The sequence below is a fragment of the Cyphomyrmex costatus genome, unplaced genomic scaffold (genome assembly GCF_001594065.2).
Source record: "Cyphomyrmex costatus isolate MS0001 unplaced genomic scaffold, Ccosl1.0 scaffold149, whole genome shotgun sequence".
Lineage (NCBI taxonomy): Eukaryota > Metazoa > Arthropoda > Insecta > Hymenoptera > Formicidae > Cyphomyrmex > Cyphomyrmex costatus.
In genome coordinates, this window is record NW_017275488.1 from 1 (window position 1) to 10687 (window position 10687).

General features: G+C 32.5%; 4 protein-coding genes across 6 annotated transcripts; 3 read left to right on the forward strand and 1 right to left on the reverse strand.

Moving 5' to 3' along the window:
• Positions 1-7: 7 nt before the first annotated feature.
• On the forward strand, positions 8-2409 carry LOC108783380 (TELO2-interacting protein 2). The gene is made up of 5 exons (XM_018551933.1): positions 8-155; positions 300-1048; positions 1630-1758; positions 1847-2008; positions 2082-2409. Exons 2-5 carry the CDS (start codon positions 509-511, stop codon positions 2172-2174), a joined length of 924 nt encoding a protein of 307 aa, XP_018407435.1. The 5' UTR covers positions 8-155; positions 300-508; the 3' UTR covers positions 2175-2409.
• Positions 2410-3037: 628 nt separating this feature from the next.
• wol (Dolichyl-phosphate beta-glucosyltransferase wollknaeuel) lies at positions 3038-4826 on the reverse strand. 2 transcript variants are annotated; one of them, XM_018551932.1, is made up of 5 exons: positions 4582-4826; positions 4197-4371; positions 3926-4122; positions 3607-3715; positions 3038-3519 (listed from the first exon to the last, which is right to left on the reverse strand). In XM_018551932.1, the coding sequence occupies exons 1-5, from the start codon at positions 4642-4644 to the stop codon at positions 3080-3082; spliced, it is 984 nt and encodes a 327-aa protein (XP_018407434.1). In that variant the 5' UTR covers positions 4645-4826; the 3' UTR covers positions 3038-3079. The 2 variants fall into 2 exon arrangements, with proteins under 2 accessions (XP_018407434.1, XP_018407433.1); XM_018551931.1 differs by having other exon boundaries at positions 3038-3715.
• Positions 4827-5652: 826 nt separating this feature from the next.
• On the forward strand, positions 5653-6547 carry LOC108783381 (cx9C motif-containing protein 4). Of its 2 annotated transcripts, XM_018551936.1 has the most exons (3): positions 5655-5780; positions 6075-6208; positions 6331-6547. In XM_018551936.1, exons 1-3 carry the CDS (start codon positions 5723-5725, stop codon positions 6346-6348), a joined length of 210 nt encoding a protein of 69 aa, XP_018407438.1. In that variant the 5' UTR covers positions 5655-5722; the 3' UTR covers positions 6349-6547. The 2 variants fall into 2 exon arrangements, with proteins under 2 accessions (XP_018407437.1, XP_018407438.1); XM_018551935.1 differs by lacking the exon at positions 6331-6547 and having other exon boundaries at positions 5653-5780; positions 6075-6268.
• Positions 6548-6732: 185 nt separating this feature from the next.
• Positions 6733-7986, forward strand: LOC108783377 (Phosphatidylinositol glycan anchor biosynthesis class M). Its single transcript, XM_018551930.1, has one exon. It carries the CDS (start codon positions 6808-6810, stop codon positions 7984-7986), a length of 1179 nt encoding a protein of 392 aa, XP_018407432.1. The 5' UTR covers positions 6733-6807.
• The last annotated feature ends 2701 nt before the right edge of the window (positions 7987-10687 follow it).

Here is a 10687-nt window from a genome sequence, read left to right on the forward strand (position 1 = left end):
GCAATGCAGCAATCGTGTCCACCCGCTCGTGTTCTGTGTCCACGTCTGTTTTAACTGCATTGTGTTGCGTTAAGTAGCATTCACTCGTGTTCGCCGTGAGCGATCGCGACCGACCGACGGACGTCCAAACAGCCGGTTGCAAAAGTGCAGTCTCGGTAAGTACGATTCTTCTGACAACGGATACGCAGAAGCGACTCACGTCTCGAGATCGACGTGATTTCCTCGGTCAACGGATTGTTCTCGCGGAAATCCGATCGTTATGAGATTTGTTAAAATGGTCCACCTACGATTGTTCGCAGGTCAACCAACTTGGCCATTAACAGCAGCCCGAGAATTTTAAGTCCTACTCGGCAGAATGCTCTCCAAGACAGTAAATTGTTCTCATAAAAATGTGACTCACAATATCGCATTGTAATATTCAATTAAAACACTCGTAGAAAGACTGACTTATTACGGAAGCAGATTACAAAAGGACGTATCATTCGATTGATATTGATATACAATTAAAATGGACAACCTGCTGAAAGAGCTAGAGGCTCTAAAAATTAGGGGTGATTTCTTCGAGGATAATTCCTCGTGGACACCATGCGTGGATTTGATTCAGAGGAGTTTTGTACCGCAAAGAACAATCGGGACAGAGCGTCCATGTGAGGAGAAAGACTTCAGAGAGTATAGGCTTGTTGTAGAAAGAAACTTGCGTAATGTCAGGTCTATGCTGCAACATATTTCTAGCAGTTCCAGGGAGAAGCACTTCCAGCTGAGCAATGCCACTGGGATAGTTAGAGCATTTGGTATGAATCTACTGTTGCTCATTGGAGAACATAACAAAAAGAATATTTGGAACACAGTCGAGTGTGTTTCTATTTCCAAAGAATTACTCACTACTTTCTGTGACCTGTACGCCTGCCAAAGCATCTCACAATTTTTGTCAGAGAATGAGAATTTGCGCAACTTGTTGCTAATGTTAAGACCTAAATTATTAAAAGATACCTGGAAGACTTACCCATCAGCTGTAGCATGTTACAGATGGTTTTTACAAGAGCCAGAAGTAAGTTTGATTTTATTTAAGTCTTGTACAGTACAGTTTATTACCTGAACAAATTCTAGAATTTTGAGATCTCTTGAAAATCTATCTAGATATGGGAAAATTTTTGAAATTGTACTTTTCAATTTAAATTTTAATCGTGTCGTTTTTTGAAAATATTGTTTCTTTAATTGGTTCTTCTTGATGCAAAAAAATGCAAAATATTGACAGTCAGTTAATAATACATCAAGTTGATGACATACATCAAGTTTTATGAAAAAATAACAATAAAAAATAAAATGTGGAATAGTATAGAAATAACTCTATACTGTGATGTTTTTTTTCTTATTTTATTGTAGAAAATGTTACAGTCTCATAGAATTCCTGCTTTTTACGAATATTCAATATATAGTTTATTTTGGATTAGTAATAGTAAGTCTAATTTATTTCAAAGTAGCATTAAAAAGTTTTCTAATCTTATTTGGAATTTTGAACAAACATATCTTGAACAGAGGAAATTCTTAGGAAATTTTATTGCATGTTTTAACACTAAGTACTTTATTATACATATATATATATTTTGACTATATATTTTTTTTCTTCAGAAACCAATTTTATTTAATTATATCGGAGATGTCTTGCCTACTGCATTAATTATTCTTGATGACTATTTTCCTGATAATGTATTAATAGGCCTGGAATGTATTTATCAGATTATTCAGCATTCTTATATGGTATATATGTGTATACATTATTATATAGAATTTATTCTCACACACATATAGTATATCTTATTATGTATTCACTTGACAAATATTTTAGAAAAAAGGACTAATAGATTCTGGTTATGTTAAATTGATTTATCATGCTTTGCAACTTTTAACTCATCAAAAGGAAGCAAGATACATTATTCCTTTGTATTCCTGCATGGCCAGTCTTTTAGCTACCATGGAACATTGGGATAATACCATAAATCTATTTGAGGTATGCTCACAAGATTATCACAGCAATCACAAGATGATCCAGTGCCTTGAAATTATAATTTTCACTTTTGCAGTGGACAACACGTGATGAAGTTCTCTCAACTTTGATAGAGAACATGGAATTTGAGCAGAACATTGAATTGCGGCATGTATATATGTTGAGTTAAAGAGAAAAAGTAAAAAAATTAAAAAATGTAAAAAATTTATATAAGAAATGCATAAAAAATACAATATTGACAAACTTGTTTTGTCGTTTTGAAATTGTTATCAGTTGTGCTGTATTATCTTTTTTTATAAAGGAAGATTCTAGGGAGTTACTATAAAATTTCTGGCGGATTTTACATGTTTTGAACAATGCGAATTCAGTAATGCGATTATATAATTAAATAAAAATAGAAGGAAAAATCCTTTCTTTATTTAAAACAATATTTTAATTAATAAACCAAACAATAATTGATAAAAACGTCTACCAATCGATATCTGAGAGAGAGAGGGGGGGGGGAGAGAGGGAGAGAGAAAGAGAGAGACGTAAAAATCCAACATTTACAGAAACATGACTATTGGACGCAGTTTTTAAAACATCGTTTGAGTCACATGCATATCTTGAAAACAATTCGTCACGATTTAATTAATTCAAAAAATATGTTAAAGAGGCTTTATAAAAGTAATTTTATAATAATATTTGGACGGTTACCCTTTTAAGGATTTTACATATTAAAAAAAGAGACAGTTTGATCTATATTCATTTCTTTTTTGTCTAGTGTTGGTTAGACAAAAAATATCAATCTTATCTCTTTTTTTCTTCATGCCTGATAACATTCCAGAGTTCACTGAAAGTAGATAATACTCAAGTGATCAATATTCACTCTTTCTCTCACTCACTCACTCATTATCATAATAACTCCTTTCATTGTTACTACTGCTACTATATAAAATTTTATATAGATACACTGTGTTCTAAATATATAATTTCCATGACATATAAATATTTCATTATAAAAATATCTTTATAAAAGAAATAGGATACAAGTCGAAATCTTTAGACAGACTTTATGCATATAATATTAAGTTTTTAGGTTTTAGGTTTATTTATCTTCCATGCTCCGATTCTATATCTAAGCCAAATAAAGAATAGGTCTCTACCCATTTGCAACCAGCTCCAAAACGGTATTATCTTGGAGCCTTCGATCTCTGTCCAGTTAACTGCTATTTCAGTCACGGGAATGTTGAAACTCTGTGCAATGTAAAGCATTTCTACGTCAAATGCCCAGCGTTCGACATGGAGTGCTTCGAATATAGTCCTGGCTGATTTTCTCGTTAAAAGCTTGAATCCGCACTGTGTATCCCTAATGCCCCTGACACACAACAGCCAGACTAAAAAATGAAAACCATGCATAAGAAATAGTCGGAAGTAGGATCGTTTAGCAGTCTCTTCCTTTTCTAAATGTGCTCTCGATCCACATATTACTGCATCGGATGATGCCGTTTTCTCAGGTTTGTTTATATAATCAACTGAAACAAATTTGTTAAAATTAATAACATTAGCAATATAATCAACAGCTCTATCAAAACAGAATTTTAATTTCTTTTTCAACTTACATCCTAAAACATTTATCAGACTCTCATCTAACTTCTTTAAATCGTTAAACTTGGTAGCACCATCCGCATCCGCAAACAATAAAGCACTGCCTCTTGCACTCAGCATGCCCTTGAATAAATAAATTAAAATATAATAATTTATTATAGGATTTAAAATTAACTTATAGTTTACTTGATGCTACAAATGCTTTGAAGCATTCTTTGATTAATCAATTAATAAAATTCTTTCTTCTGACTCTGGTCCATTAAATAATTCAAACCATTTGTTGCATCAAACAGACTATATCCAAAGCTTTTTAATTCTATCAGAATTGCTAACCAATCTTACAGCTCCACCTTTTCCTCTATTTTTTACAAGGTTTAATACTTTTAGAGTGTTATATTTTAATGCATAACGATGAGCTACATCGACAGTCTTATCTGTACTACCATCACTGACTACTATCACTTCATAAGTTAATCCAGACTTCCTATGATCCTCTAGATACTCTAGACATTCGTCCAACATGGGAGGCACTAAATAATAATAAAAATATTTAAATAAACATAATAATTATGTCTAGAGATAATACATATGCAACAAATCTTACATCTTTCTTCTTCATTATAAGCTGGTATAATGACACTGAGTTGTACGCTCCATGGATCATATAACGAAGGGAATGCTTCCTTGGTCTTCGTCTGACAGTTGAAAAAAAACTTTTCGCTTTTATCCCTCAAGATTTTGGGATACCGTTCGCTTGTCACATATATTATTATAAAAAACTAGAACAGACACATATTTATATTTATAAATAAACATATGTTTATGTAGAAGCCATTGCATTATAAAAATAATTACGACTGTATTTTATGTAATTGTATAAAATAAAGTCACAAAAAAATTATTCTTTAAATTATTAATTGTGATGACACGTTGTCAAAAAAGATGTGTATATATATATTTTTTATTTTTATAAGATAACCTCAGCATACCAAAATTATTATGAGTACAATCAGCAATACTCCGTAATAAAGTAGACATCCTGATGATAACATTTCGATGGTAGGACACTTAACAATGGAAAATAAAAACTAAAATATGTATATTATTGACCATATCTATTTTCTTCTTATTCCGGTAACGGAGAAGAACCCATGAATCTATATGGATAAACTTGAAAGGCGTTCGTCCGTCATCGTCGTCATCCCGGTAATTTTCGTTGGATTCGTCAAGATCCGTTCGTACACTAGCGCCAGTACATCCATTTTCGGTTTGAGAACTACCACTCATTAATGTAATTCTCTGTGCTATGATTTTATCGACAGGGTCAGAAAATGGATACAGCCACATAGTTCCCAAACCGAAAATGCATTGCACGGGCAATTTCGATACGTCACCTAAAAGCTAAAAGTATGTTTTTTATTTGAAAAGAATTGGTCTGTTTTCTGTTTCTGTGCACTGAACTCAATTAGAGACCTTATACAGGGACTTTAAACTCAATACTGGTTCAGCCACAGAAAACAGCCCTAGTGATAGACAAAATTAATAGGATAGACAAAATAAAAGGCAAAATTAATTACAAGTTAACATTTAAAATATACGCATGTATGTAGTAAATACATAATACGAATGTAACATACTATATATATATTTTTTTATTAGATAAAATATTCGATGCAATTTTATATAAAAATATTTTATGAACTTTAAATATTTAATATATTTAATATTTAAATGGAAATGTTTGTAACAAGAATAAAATCGAGAATTATTCGAAAATATATTTTGATAAAAAATAATTTAAGAAATGTTTGTACTGCAGATAATTTATCATTCCTAATGGGACTATCTGTTATTGATACTTTCCTGAATTATATTAAAAAAAGAATCAAGAATTTATCGACATTTTATGAATGGAATTGTAATTATAGAGAAAATAAAAAATCAATCTCTCATCTTTTTTGGATATATTGATATTTTCGCTATAAAAAATAGGATATAGATACCTATGGGTCGAAAATTACATCAGACTTACATGTTGCATAACAGACTTTGCCGTCTAGCGCGTATAGTGTGTGTATGACATGTATTACAATTAAAATAGTGTTTTAAAAAATATTTGAATTATTCTATATGTCGACGACCGATCCCTGCAAACAATTTGCATGTAAATTGCAGACGTGCTTGAAAGGTTTGTATAATATACATCCAGGTTAAAGTAGAGGGCAATAATGTGCTTCTAACCTCTCTTCATTATATTTAGACGTTAAATATATGTTGAAAAACTGTATTAAATTAATAAATCGCAAAATTTAAAGAGAAACAGATTCAGATAAATGAACCTTGTAATATATGAAATAAAATGGAGCTGGAATAAGACTGACAATTTATATGTGATACATGATTAGTGATAATGGCAGAATAATATAAGAAATACTCAAATTTTTACTCGAATAAAAATAAATTAATGCTTCTTTATTTTCAGACAACGTTTTTCAGCCTTCCCGTTGTCAAGACATACTTGAACAAATAAGAAAGTGTTGCTTGAAACATTCTAACTCTGAAGTTTGTGACGGTATAAATACCTCAAAACCGTACCAACATAATACTGTAGATTATGTAAGTCTAATATTTGCTTTATTAAAAAATGTAGAATTTTGTATTTTATTAGTTACATGATTATAAATCTTTCGGCAGCTGTAGATTTTATTATAATATTCATCTTTTTTAATATTTTTCAGAAAAAAGCTTTAAGATAAGCAATGCAATACGAAGAGAGAAGGGCAACAAGAGTTCCAAAAAGAGGATTTGTGTACCGTTATCCACAAGCTTTTATTTTCATGGGTACAACACTTGCTATATGTACACTGTTCAGCAAACCTATTTACGATATATTTTTTGTTAAACGACCAGAGATTGACCTTAAATCAATCAAATAAGTCTATTTACGTGAAAGAATGGATGCTGTGAAAAAAGCAAAGGAAAGATTGAGACAGTATCCGATTCTGTTAGCTCGATGTCAGGAATCAGCGTCGAAGTATGCGTCCTGCGTGTTAGCGAAATCCAATTTAGAAAAGAATGCTTGCGTTGCAGAGTTCAACGAATTGAAGAAATGTCTTGTTAAAGCCGCTGCAAGCAATAATATGAGATTATAAACGAGCTTGAAGATTAATTAGTGGCTTTCTGTGTAGTTGATTTTAAGCCTTACCTTTAGCTGTATGAAAATGATGACTGCAACATATGCTAAATTAAATATCTCGTCATTTACGTTACATTGTTTATTGGCATTTATTCTACGATTAGTATTGATACTGTACGCCCATTTTCATGACGCATATCTAACAGTACCATACACAGATGTGGACTATAAAGTGTTTACTGATGCTGCTAGGCATGTGGTAGAACAGAGGTCACCATTTGATCGTGATACTTACCGCTATTCGCCATTTCTGGCCTGGCTCTTAACCCCAAATATCATATTGCATAAGGATTTTGGAAAGATCTTATTTTCTATTGTAGATATATTAATTGCGGTCCTAATTAAAAATATTGTCGCGCGACAGAGATGTAAGGAGACTGTGAAAAATTACTGTGCGCTCCTGTGGCTTTACAATCCGTTAACGTTAGTGATCTCAACGAGAGGTAATGCAGATTCACTAGCAGTTCTTTTAGTCACACTTACATTGGATTTGTTACAGAGAGACAAAATTATATTGGCTGGATTGTTACATGGGATATCTGTACATTTCAGATTATATCCGTTGATGTTCAGTTTACCTATGTTTTTGTCTTTGTGTAAAGGTAATCGTTTTCTGCCGAACAGAGATCAATGGAAACTCGTGCTGAGTTGTGTATTCTCGATCGTTACACTAACAACCGTGAGTTACCATCTGTATGGCTTTAAATTTTTATACGAAAGTTTTATATATCATTTAGTACGTAAAGACACAAGGCATAATTTTTCCGTTTATTTCTACATGTTCTACTTATCTGCTAATCAACCACAGGATATAATTCAGAAGATCCTTACATTTATGCCGCAGTTATTATTGTTGTTGATGTCGTCATATTATTATTCGGAAAAATCCAAGTTGCCATTCGCTATGTTCGTTCAGGCGATGATCGCCGTGATATATAATCCGGTGATAACTTCTCAGTATTTCTTCTGGTTTCTGTCTCTGTTACCTCTATGTTTACTAAATATCGAAATGAATCTGCGCAGGGGCATATGTTTAGCGTGTTCTTGGATCTTGAGCCAAGCTATTTGGCTGTTAACAGCTTATTTGCTAGAATTCCAAAGTTTCAATTCGTTCTTCTATCTTTGGATATCTAGTCTCCTATTTTTTGCAGTTAATGTAAAAGTTTTAGTAGATATTATTCATCATTATAAAAGTTAGTTATAACTGTAAAATTTTTATCTTAATAAGTATACATTAAAATTGAATGACTTAAAAAGTATGACCGGAGAAATATTATTCTTACATACGTCTTTGATTAATGTACAACATAAAATAAATACACAATCAGTTATAATTTGAAAATGAATTATACAGAATTATATTTTGGTGTTCGAATGAATGTACAGGATGTCAAAATTACAATTTTTAGTTTATGAATTCCTACAAATTTATTTATGTTAAACCACGTAAATGTCATTTATTTTCGTACTTCTTAAATTTTCATTAAGCACGTGAGCAGGATAAGTTTGTTTGAGAAAAGATTATCTATTTATAAAACTTCTTCGAATTTTTATTGCAACATTAGAATTTTACATATGTAACTTTCTGACATCCTGCACTATTAAATTCTTGGAAAATACCTGGGGTAGCAGATAGTGGATTGTTCAAAAAACTTGAATTTATTTAAGTTTTAATAAAAAAGCACATATTATCTACAAGTCTGATTATTTATAAAGTATCACTTTCATTATTCTACGCGGTACTTATATCGGCGTTAAAAATATCAGACGAGTTATAATGATTCTTAATTTTATTCTTTTGCAGGAATACAAAATACTTATTTACAGATAGCTTCATAAAGTAATAGTGGTAGATTCTGAAAAGGAATGTAGATATATTAGTAATAATACAATAATCGTAAATCTTACTATAGTAATCTAGATTAATTCTGAGCAAGAGCATCTCTTGGATCCGAGAGATTTCTTTATCGATTCGATTGTTCTAAGCTGCTAAATATCATGACAGTAATATTATTGGGTCATTTCTTGTCTTGATTGCACGAGTAATATGCAAATACTTGCATTAAATTTAAATTTTTCTCTCACCGCAGTCTATTCGTCTAATTATCCGTGGCGATATTTGCCACGTAAAAAAGTATCAAATGAAAAATGTATCAAATTACTTTTACATTATCTAAGTATATTTCTACTAACTCTTTAAAATAAAGAAGAAAGGAATCGTGTTACATTACTCTATTTCTGAATATAACTACGTTTGATTTACGTAGAGGTGTCGGATTGATTTCCGCAGATTGTTCCACAGAAACGTGCACTCCTTTCGGCGAAAATTTTTAGCGACACGAAATGGCCCAATGGATACGAGTCGAAAGAAAAAGGAAACCGAAATAGATCTTCTCTTTTATATAACTACGGGTCTTTTTACGGCGGAGATGATGATGAAGTGCAACATATAAAAATAGCATTATTTTCTTTCATTGCTTTCGTTACAGTTTGCTCAACTGTGTGCTATATGAAGTAATCTATTTTATTTGTTCTCTCTTTCTCTCTTTCTTGAAACGGATACACACGACTGATCTTCGTCAAACGCCTGCGCGGAACGTTTGCACGGAGATCAGTCCGGATAACATCAGGGGTAGGGGGGCGAAGTTCCGGGTCACGCAGAGAATGAAAGTACAGGCCACCGCGATCGAAGCGATAAAAATTATAAATAATCTCCATCTTGGCCGCGCGGCCCGGAAGTTACCCCCCAGAGAAAATGTTTTACATTATTCACAAACTGATCCACCGTCTCGTTAAGCCTTCCCTGAAAGAAAAATTATCGATAGTATACAAAAGAATCGTACGCGATTACGTAAGATATAGAAGACTATACTTGGGCGAATACGGCAACGAAAGTCTTGCTTTCCGAGGCACATACATATGTCACACATGGAAAATGTAAATTCGTCTTCCGCACAAAACCAAACATTTTAGGGGGAGAAAAAAAAAAAACACTTTAGAGTGTGTCACTCACGAATAAAGCGATTGGCGCAACAAATTTCTTTTTCTTTTTTTTTTTCTTCATAGTATATTAATTTCGATCAATTCAACTCCATATTTTTCGAAGATCAAACGAAAGCTTCGTGGACGCGAAACATTTCGTAGAAATTTTTTTTGTCGATATCCTTCTGTGAAGGATTTTGGGCCGGCTAGAATAATTGTGGCACTAAGCTAAACGTAATATCGCAACAATTTTCGAGAATAGAGAGACAAATGATAAAGCATCGCTTTCTAAAGAATTTTATGACACCCAAACGAAGTATCGTCGTTATTTTCAGTGACTTTATGATTATTATTGCTCTTATATTGTTGCTACGTCACTATTATCCTAGTGTCACAATTACTCTGCTAGAGCCTACGCGCCGATACTAAATAGAATGGGTGCACCGATGCATACATTAATGTGCTCTTTTAAGAAAGACGGTTGGCTCGGGGTTGCTCCTAGCATTTTCTTTGCAACGATGCAACGTTGGTCGCACAAAGATTACCTTGTTTCATCTCGGCTTGTGCCTTGCACAAAATGAGAAACATACAACGTTACGCGGAAGCGAGATACGATGTAATTTCCAATATATCGACGCATCGATAATTGCGCACTGAATAAGGGAGCATAAAAAAAAATAGCGTGCTGCAATATCCGAGGTATGAGTCAAGAAAAAATATGATACGAGAACGAAGGGAAACGTCAGACTAACGGGGGACTATGTTATGGCAAATATTTAATAAAATATAATAACATCGGTGATATATAGGTATATATACACATTACAGTCTATGGAAACATAAGATAAACGGCACTACATTCGCTTAACGATAAGTACGTAAATGGATTACAAATAACAAAATAATAATAATAATAA

Coding starts and splice junctions, on each gene's coding strand:
- LOC108783380 (XM_018551933.1), top strand. CDS start 509: ATGGACAACCTGCTGAAAGAGCTAGAGGCTCTAAAAATTAGGGGTGAT. Junction 1,049..1,629: donor GGTTTTTACAAGAGCCAGAA/GTAAGTTTGATT, acceptor TTTTTTCTTCAG/AAACCAATTTTATTTAATTA. Junction 1,759..1,846: donor TTATTCAGCATTCTTATATG/GTATATATGTGT, acceptor CAAATATTTTAG/AAAAAAGGACTAATAGATTC.
- wol (XM_018551931.1), bottom strand. CDS start 4,644: ATGTTATCATCAGGATGTCTACTTTATTACGGAGTATTGCTGATTGTA. Junction 4,372..4,581: donor TTGTACTCATAATAATTTTG/GTATGCTGAGGT, acceptor TGTCTGTTCTAG/TTTTTTATAATAATATATGT. Junction 3,716..3,925: donor AAGGTGGAGCTGTAAGATTG/GTTAGCAATTCT, acceptor TATTTATTCAAG/GGCATGCTGAGTGCAAGAGG.
- LOC108783381 (XM_018551935.1), top strand. CDS start 5,723: ATGTCGACGACCGATCCCTGCAAACAATTTGCATGTAAATTGCAGACG. Junction 5,781..6,074: donor ATTGCAGACGTGCTTGAAAG/GTTTGTATAATA, acceptor CTTTATTTTCAG/ACAACGTTTTTCAGCCTTCC.
- LOC108783377 (XM_018551930.1), top strand. CDS start 6,808: ATGAAAATGATGACTGCAACATATGCTAAATTAAATATCTCGTCATTT.